The 17704-nt window shown below is 36.8% G+C and overlaps 2 protein-coding genes across 7 annotated transcripts in view; one reads left to right on the top strand and one right to left on the bottom strand.

Annotated features, from left to right (window-relative positions):
• The window catches only part of CCDC88A (coiled-coil domain containing 88A), a 129603-nt gene extending 119924 nt beyond the window's left edge, over positions 1-9679 (top strand). For 3 of the 6 annotated variants that reach the window (XM_056122545.1, XM_056122547.1, XM_056122548.1), the window contains 5 exons: positions 2111-2379; positions 2734-3187; positions 8464-8562; positions 9081-9627; positions 9668-9679. In XM_056122545.1, the coding sequence (XP_055978520.1) occupies positions 2111-2379; positions 2734-3187; positions 8464-8528 (788 nt within the window). In that variant the 3' untranslated portion in view covers positions 8529-8562; positions 9081-9627; positions 9668-9679. Of the gene's footprint in view, positions 1-2110; positions 2380-2733; positions 3741-8463; positions 8563-9080; positions 9628-9667 lie in introns of those variants that run through there. The other 3 variants (XM_056122546.1, XM_056122549.1, XM_056122544.1) reach the window with 2 other exon arrangements.
• A 4283-nt stretch (positions 9680-13962) lies between these two features.
• On the bottom strand, positions 13963-17334 carry LOC130032475 (prolyl-tRNA synthetase associated domain-containing protein 1). Its single transcript, XM_056124035.1, has 2 exons — positions 17227-17334; positions 13963-15496 (listed from the first exon to the last, which is right to left on the bottom strand). The coding sequence occupies exons 1-2, from the start codon at positions 17308-17310 to the stop codon at positions 15062-15064; spliced, it is 519 nt and encodes a 172-aa protein (XP_055980010.1). The 5' UTR covers positions 17311-17334; the 3' UTR covers positions 13963-15061.
• Between the last annotated feature and the right edge of the window lie 370 nt (positions 17335-17704).

Consider the following 17704-nt stretch of genomic DNA (forward strand, 5'->3'; position numbering starts at 1 on the left):
ATACATTGAGCCATCTCTCCAGCTCAAGAAATTTTTAAAAATACTTTATTAGGTAGATAAATAGAGTTGGGCCACATCCAGTGGTACTGGGGCTAACTCCAGCTCTGCATTCAGGAATTATTCCTGGTTGTGCTGGGATACTCTATGTGCCAGGAACTGAACTCAGGTTGGGAGCATACAAGGCAAATGCTGATTTTCCAAATGCATTCCAAGTATTGTTTTTATGTAAATGTCTGTAAGCCTCCTTGATACCTACTTTCCCTTAAAGGTATACTGTCTACTCAGATTCTGGTATTTCTTTAATAACTATAAAAAGTTCATTACAGTAGTTATTCTCTATAGTTTCTTACAATTATGTCTATAACTACTTTTTGTATTATAAAGATGTATAATTATCTAGTCATAAATGCCATTTGTTGATGTTATCTGAAAAAATATTATTTCAAAGACAAATTATTTTTATAATCATGTTCTTATATCTAACAGAAAAAATATACCCTGAAAGTGTTATTTTTTCTGATTTGGAAGTTTAAGAAAATTTTCTCAAAGTGTTTCTTAAGCTAAGTCAAACTTTCTTTTTATGACTATTCTTTTTTTTTTTAATTTGAGAGCCACATCTGGCAGTGCTAAAGGGCTATTCCTTGCTCTGTCCTCAGGAGTGACCTCTGATGGTGCTGGTACAGTGCTCGGGATTAAACTTGGGTCAGCTACATGCTGATTGTACTTCTAATATGATCTCTCCAGGCCTAAAAAGCTGCATTTTCTGTCTCAGTATTGGGCTTAGGTTTAGTATGCTATTAACCAAAATGATTCAGTGCTTTCAAGGAATAGCATAGACATTAAAGAGTATTTTTTCCAAAGTTGTAATTTGTTTTCAGTTCAGTTACTCAACCTCAAGGGAGCCTTCTAAATTTTTATTTAGCCACCATATGCAGTATGGGAAGCAGGAACAACCAGATGATTCAGAAATGAAATAAAAACTACTATACTGTATAAGTGACGTCTTATTTTTACAGGAAATTTCTAAATAATTACATTATGACCTCATTTGACTTTCCTATTTGGCTGTTCTTTAAATTATTTTTTCCTTTAAGTTTATTCCACCTAGTTTTGGTAAAGACTAAATAATTGATAAGCAAAGAATTGAAAGTGTTAGTGTTAGCATTAGCATAATTTTTTGTTTTAAACTGAAATTTTGGGCTGGAGCGATAGCACAGCGGGTAGGGTGTTTGCCTTGCACACAGCTGACCCAGGTTCTATTCTTCTGTCCCTCTTGGAGAGCCCCTCAAGCTACTGAGAGTATCCCGCCTGCACGGCAGAGCCTCACAAGCTACCCGTCATGTATTTTATATGCCAAAAACAGTAACATCAAGTTTCACAATGGAGATGTTAGTTGTGCCCGCTGGAGCAAATCCATGAACAATGGGAGGACAGTGCTACAGTGCTAAACTGAAATTTTAAAACTCTTATATTTTATTTTAAGTTGTGAATTGTTTAGGACTTGGAGAGATAGTTCAGTGTTCTAGAATGCAATGCTTTGCATACAGTAGTCCTGAGTTGATTCCTAGAACTGCATGGTCCCTGAACACTGCAAGGAGTGACCGTGCGTACAGAGGCAAGAGTAGCATGTATTATTCACTTATTAATATACTCATAAAATGTCTTGAGATCCTGCTTTTAATACATTCTCTGGTTATATTGGTGAATGCAAGTGTTTGCCCTTATGGGTCTGGAACTTAAATTTGTAAGTTTCACCAAAAAATAAAAAAAGCAGTAACACTTAGCATGACTGGTATTTCTAACTTAATCTTGAAATTCTGTTTGGGGGATGAGATAAATGTAGTAGATAAGGCACTTGCCTTCTACATGGCCAACCCTGGTTTGATCTTTGGCATCCAACATGATCCCCCAAAACTGCCAGTAGTGATCCCTACATATAGAGCCAGGAGTAAGCTCTGTGGACAGCTGGTTGTGGCACAGAAAAACAAGAAACAAAGGAAAAGAAAAATATCTGTGTGGCAAGTTAAGACCCAGTTAATAAATATCATCACTTATTTAGTTGTCACTCATTTCTATTACTGACTTCTTAATATATCATTTACTCCAAAAGCAGGTGCTGTTAATATTCAAAGCAGACCACAAAGCCACAGCAGTGGAGAATTTAGTCTGCTTCATGATTATGAGGCTTGGTCCAGCAGTGGTAGCAGTCCAATTCAGTACTTGAAAAGACAAACCAGATCAAGCCCAGTGCTTCAGCACAAAATGCCTGAAACATTAGAGAGTCGAACATATCACAAGATAAAAACTGGGTCCCCTGGAAGTGAAGTTGTAACTCTCCAACAGTTTTTGGAAGAAAGCAGCAAGCTTACCTCAATACAGGTTAGTTTTCTTTAAAGTGAAATTAATTTAGGTGGACAAAATAAAGTTATATGCTTGAATTTTAGAGCTTTGATTTTTAGCTAAGGGGTACGTAAAGATACTTAAAGACAATTTTGTATTAATTGTCTAATGCAAGTGATTTTCAATATTAATATTTGTGAACCAACATCAATCTGCACACTGATTGTTGAAAACCTCTGATCCGAACTGATTCAGGTATATCAGTAGTACAACATTTGGGCACCTCTGGGCTGTCATTCATTCACAGATCAGCAGTTGAAACCATTGGTCTAAAGTATAAAGTAAAATCATGGTTGTATTTCACTATGTTGCTTTTGTTTTTTATTTTAACAGATAAAATCCTCAAGTCAAGAGAATCTTTTAGATGAAGTAATGAAAAGTTTATCTGTCTCCTCTGACTTTTTGGGAAAAAATAAGCCAGTTAGCTGTGGCCTGGCTAGGTCAGTAAGTGGAAAAGCCCCAGGAGACTTCTGTGATAGACGGACAACTAAACCTGAACAATTTGTGAGACATGATCCTCGAAAGACTGAGGATACTTCCTTCAGTAGTTCTCCAGGGAAACCTACTCAAGGAAAGAGAAAATTAGTAAAAGAAACTTCTTTGTCAAGACAATCAAAAGATAGTAATCCTTATGCCACTTTACCTCGTGCAAGCAGTGTGATCTCTACTGCTGAAGGAACTACCCGGAGGACAAGCATCCATGATTTTTTGACCAAGGACAGTAGATTACCTGTATCAGTTGATTCGCCACCAGCTACTGTTGATAGCAACATCACTGCAGCATCTAGTGAGTACTGTTTGCATCAGTGGTCCTTTCATACACCCCATAGTCCCACACATACTGTAGTTTCACATACACAAAATGATTTAACTATCTCTACACCTCTATACACCCAGACTGGAATCTCAAGAACAGAAAGGTCACATTTTCTAAAACAGACTTTTGCTCCTATTAATACAGCTAATGATACATCTAGAATATTAGCTAAAGATTGCTTAGAGTCATTTACAGTGGCTCATCCATCTCAGACATTTTTATCCCTGAATACAGAATTAGTTAGTAATATTAGTGGGTTACCTCCTAGACCAGTCATTAAGTTAACTGATCAAGCTTCTGCTTCTTTGGATAAAGCTGCACAAAAAGATAATGAACAATTTTCTGATAATCAGAGCCCTAGCAATAGTAAACCACAGTCTTTTGTAGATAGCAGTAATATTGCCATTTCTGCATGCCTCTATCCTAATGACACGGAAGCAGAGTTGTTAGTTTCTGAGGATAATCAGACTGTTTGGTATGAATATGGTTGTGTATGATTAGAATTGCACAATAGGGGCCGGAGCGATAGTACAGTGGGTAGGGTATTTTCCTTGCAGGCGGCCAACCCAGGTTCGATCCTTGGCATCCCACATGGTCCTCCAAGCACTGCCAGGAGTGATTCTTGAGTGCAGAGCCAGAAGTAACCCCTTACCATCACCGGGTGTGATTCAAAAAGCCAAAAAATAAAATAAAATAGCATAATAATAGGGCTCTTGTCATTTGATAGATGTATACTTCTGTAATCTGATTTGAAGAGCTGTTAAAAAGTATAATTTGACTGGGCTTATTTTTGTTTTGAAATTGTGGCTACTGTTCAACTGTACTTGATGGCATGTATATAAATGTGAATGTGTAAGCACATCAAAGCCTGCATGAAATAATGATTGCATTGTGCATTTTCTTGCATGACTTTGAAAACTTTTAAATATTTGTTCTTCTTTTATTTCTTGTCACTTGATAAGAGATGTTTCTTTGACATGTAGAAGCATGTTAAAATAGTTGCATGTTATTATTACCAAGAAAATATTTCCATGTCATATTTACTTTGTTGCTTTTCAAAAGGATGCTCATTTTCTTGTTTCCCTTTTGCTTTCCTTCCTTCTCTTCTTACCTCTTCTCACTTTTTCCCCAGAACATGCGCTTCATGTTGTGCATGTACAGTTTTGGTAAGAAAATATGTAAAAGATGTCATTTCCTTTTGCCATTTAATTATGCCTTTTGTTTTATTTTTAAAGAAATAATTAAAGTTAACACCATGCAGCAAGTTTTAGCTATTGCCCATATTTATAAGTTTTTCAGATTTCAAACACTGTCAGTGCTCACAAATTTAGTGTAATTCTTTTTTTCAAAATAAGAACAAGAAGTTTAAATGTAACTTATATAGGTGAACGAGAGCATTTGTTATTTATTTCTTTCCTGAGCTTCATCTTAAAAATGCAAGAGTTCAAATAGCTTCAAGATGTCTTTTTACATGGAATCAGTTAACATAGTAATCTTCCCAGTTCTTATAGAAAAAATACAAAGAAAAATAAACCAAGTCATACTTATTTTGTTGGAAATCTGCATTTTTGACTTATATTCAAAGGGGGAGTTAGCTAATAAAGTAGTAAAGGTGGTTCCTTCTGTTATTCTGTAACTTATTTATTGGTAAATTAGACCTAGTCTGTCTTTCAAGCAGAATTTTCTAAAGTGAGTGCATTGTGCTAAGGTAAAATGTGAAGTTAATATTTGCAGTAATTCAACAAGTTTGTTTTTAGTAGGACAAATTGTAGAATTAAGAGTACACATAAATCTCCAGGGATCTGAGTCACCTGCTGAGCCTGCCTTGCATTTGATCCTCTCTTTGTCTGTCTCTCTGTCTCTCTCTCTCTGTCTCTCTCTCTCTCTCTCTCTCTCTCTCTCTCTCTCTCTCTCTCTCTCTCTCTCTCTCTTTCTCTCTCCCATGCCCCCAAATGCACAGAAGGAGTGGGCCAGGATGTAACTTAGCAATAGAGCCACATTCCTTACATTTATGTTGCCCTGGGGCCACAATAAATAAATAAAAGGAAATAAAAAGGAAAAGGAGATAGAGAAAATATGACTAATTCTGAGTCATACCAAAAACTTAAAATGATCTTTTCATGGTTTGGCGGGGGTGTAGTGGGGCAACTCCTAGCTCTGTGCTCAGACACTTCTTAGTGGTACTTGGGAACTATCTGTGGTATGAGGGGTTCAAACCAGGGTTGGTGGGGTGAAAGGCATCCTGAACTGTCTCTCTGGACCATTCCAGGGGTCCTATTTTTCTCTTTTAGGCAATTGTAAAAAGGGCCTCTCGTTTAAGGCAAGAATTACCACTGAGCTACATCCCTGACCTTTATAATACTAATTTTTATTTTCTGTTTTGAGGCTGTACTAATGGTGCCCTGGTCATTCTCAGTGGTACTCAGGAGAACTTATATGGAGCTGGGAATTGAACCTGGGCCTCCTGTACGCAAAGCATGTGTCTACCATTGAGCTATCTGGATTCTACTTTTATGTTGTTTTATTGTTTTTTGTTCTCGGGCCGCACACTGCTCCTCAAGAGATTACTACTGGGATGGTACTCAAGGGATGGAGCAAGGGATAGAACCAAGGGCACATTGTGACCTTTGAATCATGTGCCCAGTCCTCCCATATAGCACTTTTAAGCAGAATCAGCTGCACTTACTTCTGGAGGAGTATCTCTTAACTCTTTTTCTGTAATGTTTATGTCATTTTTCTTCCTCCTAAAACTGAGCTACTCATCTAGAAATGTTTTAAAATGTAACTTCATAGACGGAGAAAATTATTATGGTTTATATGTTGTTAAATTTTTGTTATTATTATTAGTTGGACCAAAGGAAAATATAGAGAACTTTTACTTAGTGAAAGTTTTACCTTTGTAAATTAAGCCAGCTTCCAGTACGTACCATTTTGTACTTACCAGGAACAGGGACACTTCTGTTTGTATCTTTGACCATAGGTTTTATTACAATAAAAAGTTATCCTAGTGGAGATAACCAAATGAACATAATCAGACATTTTATTTTCTTAGGACCACCTAAAATATTTTCTATGTGAAGATATTAATCCTCTTTATTCTCAGCTGCTTCACAGTCATTCCTAGCATTTAAACATTTTTTGGTGTTGCCTTTTTAAAAAAATAACCTAGTAATAAAATTTAATAGGAAATATAAGTGATATTAGGGTCAAAAATGAATCAAATATAATATTCATTGTTAGTTCTTTTCAACATTGAGTTAAGAATTACTTTAAAATATTTCAACTTTTTAGGGGCAGGGAGGGTGCTTGTCTTGCACACGATCAACCTTCATTTGATTTCTGGCACCCTGTGTGCTCCCCCAACACCATCATCAGGAGTGATTCCTGAGTGCAGAGCCAGGAGTAAACTCAAAGCACCGACAGGTGTTACAAAACAAAAACAAAAGAATCCAACTTTTTAAGATATTAATCTGATAAACTTTACATTTATTTATTCAGTATATGCTGAGAATCATTTATCATTATATTAAACACATGATTATGAAAAAATTGACTTTATAGGGCTGGAGGGATAGTATAGGAGTTAAAGTGCTTGCCTTGCATATAACCTATCTTGGTACCACATATGGTCACCCTGAGTACTGCTAAGTTCACTAATAAGTTCTAGTGCCTGCCCCAACCAAAAAAAAGGAGAAAAGAGAAAAAGAAAAGAAAATTAGACTTACATGAAATAATTTTGGTGCGGAGGGTGTGTTTGGACCATACATAGTGATACTCAGAACACCAAGTAGAGCTGAGAACTAAAGCAGAGACTCCTGCATGCAAAATATGTGCTTCAACACTTTGAGTCAGAACCCTGGCCCAGGAAAACAATGTTTCCCAAATAATTCAAATTACTTTGGTTATAAATATTCCATATTTTCAAAAAGAACATACTATGCACGTAAGACATAATGTAAGTGTAGATGTCATGAGTGTTGTCTGAGAATAAAGACTAGATACCACCCAGAGGGTACTAGAGCAGTAGTACAAGGGCTAGGGCTCTTGCCTTGCATGTGGCTGACCTGGGTTCAATTCCTTGTAACCCCATTATGGTTCCCTGAGCACAACCAAAAGTGATCCCCAAAACAAAACAAAAAATAAAAATTTCATCCAGAAACTATGACCATCTCTGGGGTCACAAAAATTCCCTTAAAACATTGATTTATTACCTGTTTGTTAACCAGAAGATTTATCTGTGGGGAGAAATGGAGAATGAAATTCTCCAGATACCCTCAAATTTAAAAAAAGAATAATAATAAGACTTTTCAAGAGAAAAGTTGAAGCAGCGCCTAGTTGAGTAGCTACATGTGTCTTCCTCTGTCATTACCTTTGATACTCTCTGGCTTCACAAAGGATTGTTTGGTATACTATTTGAAGGCTCAGTTCCCTTATAAATGATAAAATATTAAATGCTCTCCTATAGGTTTCTATTTTTCCTGCCACTTGTAAATTTATATTGCTAGTAACTTAGTTCCCCTTAACCAGAAAAAAAGCAGTATAATATGCCTCAGACTTTCTAAGTAAATGATACAAATACTCCATTGTTGTTACTTCTCAGTTACATGGAACATTAGTTTTTATTTTAAAATTTTATGTGATCATTTCATATAATAAGTAAACCTGAATGATTCTAGGAAGAACTATTCAGGAAGAACTGAATACATTAGTCATAACTTTTATTTATTTTTGAGTGTGGAGTTCACACCCTGCGATGCTTAGGGCTTAGTCCTGGCTCTGTGCTTAGAGATCACTCCTGGAAGGGTTTGGGGAACTGTATGGGGTGCTGGGGACAAAACCCAGATTGGCTTCATGTAAGGCAAATGCCTGCCCACTATACTATCTCTCCAGCCCCAGTAATAGCTTTTAAAACATCAAGTTCAATAGCCAGAGAGAGATCTCAATGGATTGGGCACTGGTTTTGTATGCAAGAGGCTCAGGATTGATCCCTGGGACTTGCATTGCATGGTTCCCTGAGCACCAAAATCCCCAAGTACTGCGCTAGGAATCAGTAGATAAAGTCCCCAAACCCAAAACAACTGAAAACAACAAACACCAGTTTTTTAAGTAATTAGCTATTGGATAAATAAATTTCTCTGTTAGCTTCCTTCCTTCTTTACTCAGTGAGAGTGCTATGGTTTCTGATCTTCATGAAGTGTATTTTTTTAACCTTTGATTAAATAACATGAAATGCTTTTCTCCTGCAGATATGGACAAAGTACAAGAAAGCAGAAATTCAAAAAGCAGGTCTAGGGAGCAACAAAGCTCCTAATTCTTTTACCCACTACATGACATGTGGGCAAGTGGTGAGTTTCTTGCTTAAAATGTAAATGAGATTAGTCTCATTTATACAGACTAACTGCATTATATTTAAGAAGTGCTCATTGCATTAACAGATGTAAATATTGCTTGCTTAATTCATGACTTTCTGTATTCCTTACTAGTAAAACAAGATTAGTTAAATGGCAGTTACTTAAATGGCAATCGCCATTTAAGTTTTATTTGTCAGTGCAAGAAACCTTTAAAAAATTATTTATCCCCTCAATGTAAATATGATTTAAAAGTTCCTTTTTCAGTTTGAAGTCCTTATGTTTTTGCGGTAGGAGTGCATCTTCTCTACTGTTGTCTCATTAATTGAGAATAAATGCCTTTTCTAAGATGATATACTTAAAGGAAATTTGCTTGTTGACTGTCACTCTATCATTTCTATAGCAGTGTTTAGTGCATGCTGTTCCTAAAGTGGCTGCTCTATATTTTACATCTCTCTTATCTTCAAGTATTTCTTATTTTTTCTTTCTTCTTTCTACCTTCCAACTATATACAGAGAGAAAAGTGTCCTTCAGTTTCTCAGTATGAAGCCTTTATTTCTGAAGTAACAAGACACTCAACTATAGGAAACATTTAAAAAATATCTTTAAGGAGACTTTAAACAATCCTTCGTGACTAGAGCAGGCAAGAAATACAAATCTTCCTTCCTTGAATCAAGGAGCACTACTGGAGTCAACTGCCAAAATTGTTAGGTTTTAGGACTTATTATACATTGTACTGTTAAAATCTGATGAATAAAGGATATTCTCTCACTAAGGACCAAGTATTGGAAGGTTTCAAGAAAGACTCCAAGAACAATCTACTTCTTTGATCATTTGTTTATGAATATTTCCATGTTTGCTTAATGCTTCTGCTAAGTAGTAGCCAAAATCTAGCCATTTATATTTAGTTGTGTAAATCTAATTAAATGCTGTAGTATGTTGTGGAATGTACTATATATTAAGATACAGAGTACGTTGTTTTGGCATGTCAGAGCCTTATTTGGCTAGCCGACTGCATGTGTGTGTGGGTGTGGGTATGGGTATGGGTATGTGTGTGTGTGTGTGTGTGTATGTGTGTGTGTGTGTGTGTTTGTGTTTTAAGCCATTTACTTTTGTGTGCTACAAAAGAAATTCGGTTATAAATCTCAAGAACATAATGAGACTACAAAAATTACAGTTAATATTAATCTTTCTGTATTCCCCATGAACACTTACACATTCATTTCGTTCATTGATCCAAGGTGGTAAGAGTGTTTTTCTGAAATTTTTTAGTAAGGTAGTTTCAAGAAAATAATATTCCCAAGAAAAAACTGTTGTATTTTAATTCATTCCCTTTCTTTAGCATTCAGTTATGTATGTGTGTGTGTTTTTAACTTGAGAGCTGACTGTTGCTTAAGAAGTTTTCTTAGGGCAAAATTAATGTAAATAACTTACTTTTTTTCCAGAAACTCATTTATTAAGGTTATTGTTTATTAATAAGAATTTTTCTGCTTTCTTTATAATATTACATATTAAAGTTGGTAGCTGTTATTGGTACTTTTGAAATATTTGTATGAATTTGTTACCTTAAACATTTGAGGGAAGCACAAAAAAAGTAAATTCAGTTAACCCAGGGAAACATCAATTTTTTGTAGCTCCAGTTTTATAACACAGTTTTATTTTCTTATGCATTCAAAAACGCATTGGTACTTATTAATGCAAATTTTTTATTTAACATAAATATCAGAATATTCTTAATGGTCTTAAATGAAAAATATAATGACTTTTTGTTTAACAGTATACTTCTTAGGCTTTCATTACCAGCTCGAAATATCTTTTGGAATAATTTCATATCCTATTCTGTGTGGTTTATGAACTGTGTTTTATTACTAACCCAGTAGCATGAGAAATACGTGTCTTCCTTCCCTAGTTCTTCCCTACTTTATTTAGTAGGCCAGTAGCATGTTATATTCATAATCTACTTCAGAAAGTCCAAATTAAGAAGAAAGACAGCATGTGTAGTTGACCAGAAATTGAAATGGAAGTTAGAGAACTTGGTTTTATTTAACTTAATTCTGTCATTAATTTAGATTTTGCCACCAAATAATGCTGTAAAGTATGTCACTTATAAACTCTTGAATGAAAGGTGCTATGTAAGTGTAAATACAAAAGATTCTTACAAAAATACAAATATTGCACAACAGACATATTTAAAACCTATTCTCTAGATTTTGAAACATTATCTCTCCAACATGACTCCCTAGATCCAAGTATCAATTTGATAACGGACGTCAGGGCTATCTAGAGACACTTGTGTGTAAAAAAAATGTAAATTCATTTTTAGGTGGATGAAATAAGAGTAAATACAGATATATGTTTAGCTAAATACTTTAAGTGGGTAATTTAGATTTATATTAACTAGCATCTAATTTGCACAACTAGGACACATCCCAGGACAGTGACTGAAAGTTGAAATTTAATTATTAAGATTTGTCCTAATGAGGTGAATGCTGTCACAGATTAACCTCTCCAGAACAGTAATCCTACAACAGAGAACATTCCACACAAGTGGTACACTATTGCTTAGAATAAAAAATGGTTAAGGGCCATCTATAAAGTACTGAATCTAAGCAGCCTGGCCCTGAGAAAATGCAGTTAGAGGAACCAAGGGAACACTTGAAAACACTGCAAAAGTACGAATTTCCCCATTATATTCATCACTGTTTTTGTACCGTTTCAAGGACTAGGTAATAACCATAGAAGTATTTTATTTCCCCCAAAAAATAACATGCCAACTTAGTAGAAAGTCACTTTTTTCCCTTAAACTTCCACCAAATAAAATTGTGGCCAACTGTAAACTAACTGACCATTTTCCTATTTAGACCAGAAATGCTTGTAGTTCTCTTAATTCCATTCTAAATTAAGACCTCAATCCCCAATGAAAGCTGAAGAATTCAGGAGACAAGAGACTCAGTACAGTGGGTACAGCACTTGCCTTGCAAGCAGCCAACCCAGGTTCAATCTCCAGCACCATGTATGGTCTCCTGAGCACAGCTGAATCTGGCTCCAAAACAGAGCTGAAGAATTTAATATAAAGGGAATCATTTTCACCCAGAGCTCCCATCATATAGCACTTCCAATTGGCCATGTGGGTATGTTTGGCCCAAATTTTTGAACTGGTGGTTACCAAAGAGTTCACAAATCAGGTTTGTATGTAGCACCTTTCATGCAAGGCATGGTAAGAGCCTATTAAAAAGCACTGTGCATATTACAGAATAACAGCCACCTCACAGATTATAGCCTGCTCTATCTTATCGGTTTGTTAAGAAGTGGAAAAGATGTACCAAATCTGGAATTAAAATTAGGAGTAATAACGTATGCTAAATGACTTTGTATTTTAAGTTTTTATGATAAAAATGAATTTCTTTTCTGATACATTTAGTCCTGAGATTTTTGTTTTGTTTTGTTTTAAGCCTTGAATGAATAATACAAAAGGAGGGAGCCCAGTTTATAAAGTAAACCGTGATGTACATGTTGAGACATTTCAACAGCAATGAAAATGCCTTATGGATAAAGTTGCACTTACAACACCCTTTAACAAAACCTGATTTTAGATTTTTTTTTAAATCAAGGGTTCTCTTTTTCTAAGTTTATAATTTTATTTATAATTGTTATTAAATACCAAGTCAAATAATATAAAAAGCTGTAACATTTCCTTTACAAATACTAAGAGATTTACAATGCTATTAAGGGATTTGGATTTTAATGGCAAAATGTTACTACTGACAATATCTAAAACAGTCACAGTTCAATTCATAACAAAAGACACCATAGCTTGATTTTGTAATTTTAAACCAAACAATTTTTAGCTTTTAACTTTATTTCTTAAAGTTTTTAATTGGTCTAACATTCACTTATCAAACTGTTATAAAAAGAAATAAAACAGGTGGTTTTTGTAACAAGTGGTTAATAATCATTTTAAAAATAATACAATCTTAGCCAAATGCTATACTTTGATTTTCCTGTCTCCCAGAAAACTTATTTTCACATATGGCTTAGATCCTTGTTTAAATAATTCTCTCCAGCTAAGTCATTTAGGGATAAATATTGAGGATATGCCAGAGAGAGCGCAAAAGAGAGAGAGCGCAAAGGAGAGAGAGAGAGAGAGAGAGAGAGAGAGAGAGAGAGAGAGAGAGGAAATTTGCCTGTGTGTTGTCAATCACAAAATAACTTGAAGTGCAATCTAATAGTTATACAAACAAATCTCTCACTTTATTTAACATATTTTAGGAGGCAAAATGTTAAGAGAAAGTAGTCGACCTTGAATTCTTGTGTAGAATGTTATTTTTAGGTCTGTTTTCAAGCATAAGGTATGGAAGGGCAATTTGTCCAGATAAGGTCCTCCATGTCTTTGATTGTAATAATTTCATATATAGGGTAACCTGAATTTCCTCTTAAAAATATGAGAGATGATGAAAGCTAACATGGCACCTAAGAAATATTTATGAAGAACATTTCTTACTGTTATTTATTTTTTTTAAAGAGTGATCCAGCAGTGTTTGGGACTTAATCCTGACTCTGCTCAGGGATCATTCCTGGTGAGGTTCAGGAGATCATATGCTGTGCTAATCTGATTAAACCCGGGTTGGCCTCATGCAAGGCAAATCCCTACTCACTTTACCCTCTCCAGGTACTAACTAAATTGACCTATCTTAAATCTAGTCTATATATATATTTTTTTTTTAAGAGAATTTTCCCATGGCAGTGCCAGGAATTAAGGCCCATGCCTTGCATATACCCAGGTTTGATCTCTTGCTCCCCAAACATCTCTTGAGTGTAGCCTTTGGAGGTCTCCAGTAGTGGCCAGGGTTAAGCCCTGGCACCACAGGGCCTGACCAGTGCCAAATCCTCAGGCCCTAGCATTGAACCACTACCCAGTTGGGCCCATTTGACCAAAGAGTCACCAGGAGGGGATCCTATGCCTCCTGAGCGCTGTTGGGGAGAACCCCCAAAATTCAACCAGGAGTAGACATCTGATTTATAGACATTTTAAAGTTTTATTTTGCCTTTTAGCAACAGATTAGTGTCTGTACCAGGGGGAAATTTCAATGATCAAACTTAAGAAAATATAGTAATCATAAAAACATTCCATTTGATTCCTTGTGCTAAAGGAAAACATAATAATTCTCATGACAATGTTTTTGTAGTTAAGTTTTTGTCAGACCCTCAACTGAAGGGTTTTATTTTGAGGGAAAATGTCAGTGTTCCTCTATTATTGACCCATTTTCTTATAAGGCAACTGACAATAGATTAGTGTAGATTCTTTTAGTATTTCAGAAATCATAGTTCAAAGGAGACAAAATTTAAATTAGAACAAAGAGAAATTTATTCAAGTACGTTCACATTTCTAATCTTTGAACAATTCCTAAACAAATCCTTAATAACTTGTTAGTTTTAAAATTAATTTTAGGCTCAATATTTAGCTTAGTTTGGGTGTGTGAGGTCCTGGTTTCAATCCCCATTATCACTAAAATAAGTTAATTGTATTAGAATAATGATAAAACATTTTCCATTTGAGTGTTTTTGTATATTAAAACTTTATAGATATACTTCATGGAAAGTTAATTTCCACTAGGGGGAAAAATGGTTTAAAAACACCGGATAATAGTGTTTGCCTTTGGTTCCTGATCACCTGTATTTCATTTTAGGCACCTTAGTTTACAAACTAATTGGTGGGTTTTCATATATGAAATACATAATGCTCTTTGCTGCAAATTTCTTGCTCCCCATTCCACATTCTCTAAAGATCGCCATTATCAATAATTTATTTCTATATTCCTTTTGATTTCTGTGCCTATACTAACAAGGATACTTTTATATATGCTATTTTTTACAACTTGTTTTCATCTATAATGACCATCCTAAAGATGATAGTTAACACGTTAGTCAATTTGTCTTTAGTCTCAGTGTTAATTTATTCTTAATTACTTAAGGTTTTCCTATAATGAATAATGTCTTGAGGACTTAGAGGATGAAATGTCTGTCTGAACTGACTAAAATTACCTACTATCTTCTTTTTAAAAAATATCCTTGGGGTGGGAATGTGGGTCAGTTGGAGAGCATGTACCTAGCATTTTAAATGAGTGGGTTCTACCCCCAGAATCAAAAAATGTAAAAACTTTTGAATTTAGATCAAATATTTCTCCTAAGATGATTTTGATAGTCATCAATCCTAGGTGCTAAGTATTCTTAATTCTTTTAAATGCTATTTGTAAATTATAAACAGGAAGAACAACATTCAGAAATAAATTTATTCTAAGCATTTGCCAAGTTAGCTGTTTGTTTATTGCGGGGTTGTGGGGGGCTCCCAAGCAGTACTCAGGAGGTCTGGGGCCTCTCCTCAAGGTGTTGGGTCGGGAGGCCTCCAGGGCTGAATGGGGATGGTGGTAACCAGCATGTGGTACCAGAGATCAAACTCAGGTTTGGTCAATGACTGAGTCATTTCCCTTGCCCCAAATTAGGTATTTTTATCAAAATTTATTATTATTGGATCGTGTCCTGTATTCTTCACGAAAGTGAGAAAGTCTTCAGGGCTCAATCCCATGGTCGCATCGTTAGTCATTGGATGAAAGTAGACCTTTTCATGTCCACCTTCCAAAAAAGCAGAATCCAGAACAAATTTCACATCTCCGTGGTCACAAAAGAGTGCCAACGGTGTGGCACAGCCTTGTCGAACTTGAAGTTTTTCAAGCATGGCTGATTCATCAGCAAATCGTAGATTTCCACTTCCAACACCTAACTGTTTGGCAAGATCATTTAAATTAATTTGTCTATCATGAAGAACTGTCACCAGCCAGTAGCCTTTTTTCTTTTTGTCTTTAAGAAATAAGTTCTTGCTGTGTGCTCCTTTCAAATGCTGGATGTGAGGCATCATTTCTTCAACTGTAAAGACCTGTAAACATGACAATAAGGTTAAGAATAAATACATGTGTACATACACACACACTTCACATTAAAGGACCATTGTTTTGATTGCTGAAAAGAGGTAAGATTTGGGGATACTCAGTGCCTTCATCACTGTTAAACCCATCCCCAGCACATTAACAAACAATAAGCCCCATCTCAGTTACTCCTTGAGACATCAAGCAGGCTCTGTATACCAGTATTGTATTTCTATGTTTCAGTAAAAAGGATTTTAAACACATGACGTTCATGGTAGTTCAGACTGGGTTTTCAGCATATGTGACAGCCTCCACGCTACAAATAAGTAACCACAGGGAGGGCAACTCATAATGTTAAGAAAGCAGGCGACATAATGGAATACTATGCAGCTGTTGGGAGAGATGGTAAAGGTAAAGGCCCTCCCGTTGATCATCGATTTGCTCGAGTGGGCCCAGTAACGTCTCCATTGGAGACTTTGTTATTACTGTGTTTGGCATATCGAATGCGTCACAGGGAGCTTGCCAGGCTCTGCCGTGTGGGCGAGATACTCTCGGTAGCTTGCCGGGCTCTCCAAGAGGGGCAGAGGAATCGAACTCGGGTCGGCCATGTTGGCTGCGTGCAAGGCAAACATCCTACCGCTGTGCTATCGCTCCAGCCAAGTCATGAAATTTGCTCATAAGTGTATAGACATGGAGAGTATCATGCTTAAGTGAAATGAGTCAGAAAGAGAGGGACAAATACAGAAGGACTGCACTCATTTGTGGGGTATAAAATAACATAACATGAGACCAACACCCTAGGACCGTAGATATAAGGGCCAGGAAGATTGCTCCATAGTTGGAAGCCTGCCTCATGAGTGGAGGGGAGAAAGCAGCTGGAATAGAGAAGGGATCACTAAGAAAATGAGGGTTGGAGGAATCAGTTGTGATGGGAGATGTGTGCTGAAAGTAAGTAAAGACCAAACATGATAACCTCTCAGTATCTATATTGCAAATCATAATGCCCAAAAGTAGAGAGAGAGTTTGGGGAATATTATCCGCCATGGAGGCAGTGGGAGGGTGGGAAAGGAGGGGATACTGGTGGTGGGACGGTGCACTGGTGGAGGGATTGGTGTCTGCTCATTGTGTGATTGTAACTCAAACATGAAAGCTTGTAACTATATCTCAAGGTGATTCAATAAAATTTTAAAAAATAAAAAGAAAGCAGAGGAATGTGACCCTATGGGAGGGAGGTCAAAGAATGAAAGGATTCTGATATTAAATATGTCAAGGTGAGAAAGATCGATTCCTAATATTCCTTTGAAAATCATCATCCACACATATCGTCCCCACATATGTGTCTTTGTAGCACTCTTACTCCACACATTAGTTCCAGTTAATATTGCAATGCAATCTTCTCATCACTAAATCACGTAAAAATGTATAACTACTATGCTTGATGTCCTGCTGTAGATGTTTGATGCCTGATAAATTTAGCCACTTCATGGACGATTTACTTCTTGAAAATTGTAGATGCAAAAAACCTCAGTGTTGGCTAAGTTCTCATTAATGTGATCAAGTCACTACAGGAGGGAAACATACGTTTCCCACTATACAACTGAGAATTTTTATCCTTTCCTAATCTAACCTGCGAAATGCCCCGAGAAAAGGCGTTCTGGGGCAGAGCGCCCCAAACCTCACACGCTGGACACTGCAGCAGAGCCCACCGATTCGACCCGGGTGTTGGGGCAGGGCACCTCACCTCAGGGTGTTCCACGACCTCGGTGTGGATGGCCAGGGCGCCGAGGCGCTGCTCTAGCTCGGCCCGCAGCGCAGAGCTCGCCATGCCGAGACGTGGCCGCAGCAAAGCCAAGGGGCGGAACTGCGCGTGGCCCCGCCACCGCCGCCCACGGAAGTGCCCAGAGCGCGGTGCCGGAAGCCTAGGGAATCCCACGCCCCCTTGGAGAGGACCGCTCTCGTTCTCAACGTTTTAAACCTTTTACAACGTCTGGCTGGGGGAGCCGTAGTACAGCGGCTCGGGCGTATTCCGTGCACTCGGGTTCGGTCTTCGGCATCCCTTTTAAGGTCCCCCGAGACCCGCCAGCAGTGACCCCTGAGCACTCCTGAGCGTTGCCTCAAAACAAAAAATGTTTTAGCAGTTACTATAGAGGGGTCATCCGTGGGGTGCAAACGGAAGACTTTAAGACCTTCTGAAAACAGTAAACTATGAATTTGCACAC

This window comes from Sorex fumeus, unplaced genomic scaffold (assembly GCF_029834395.1).
Source record: "Sorex fumeus unplaced genomic scaffold, SorFum_2.1 ptg000006l, whole genome shotgun sequence".
Lineage (NCBI taxonomy): Eukaryota > Metazoa > Chordata > Mammalia > Eulipotyphla > Soricidae > Sorex > Sorex fumeus.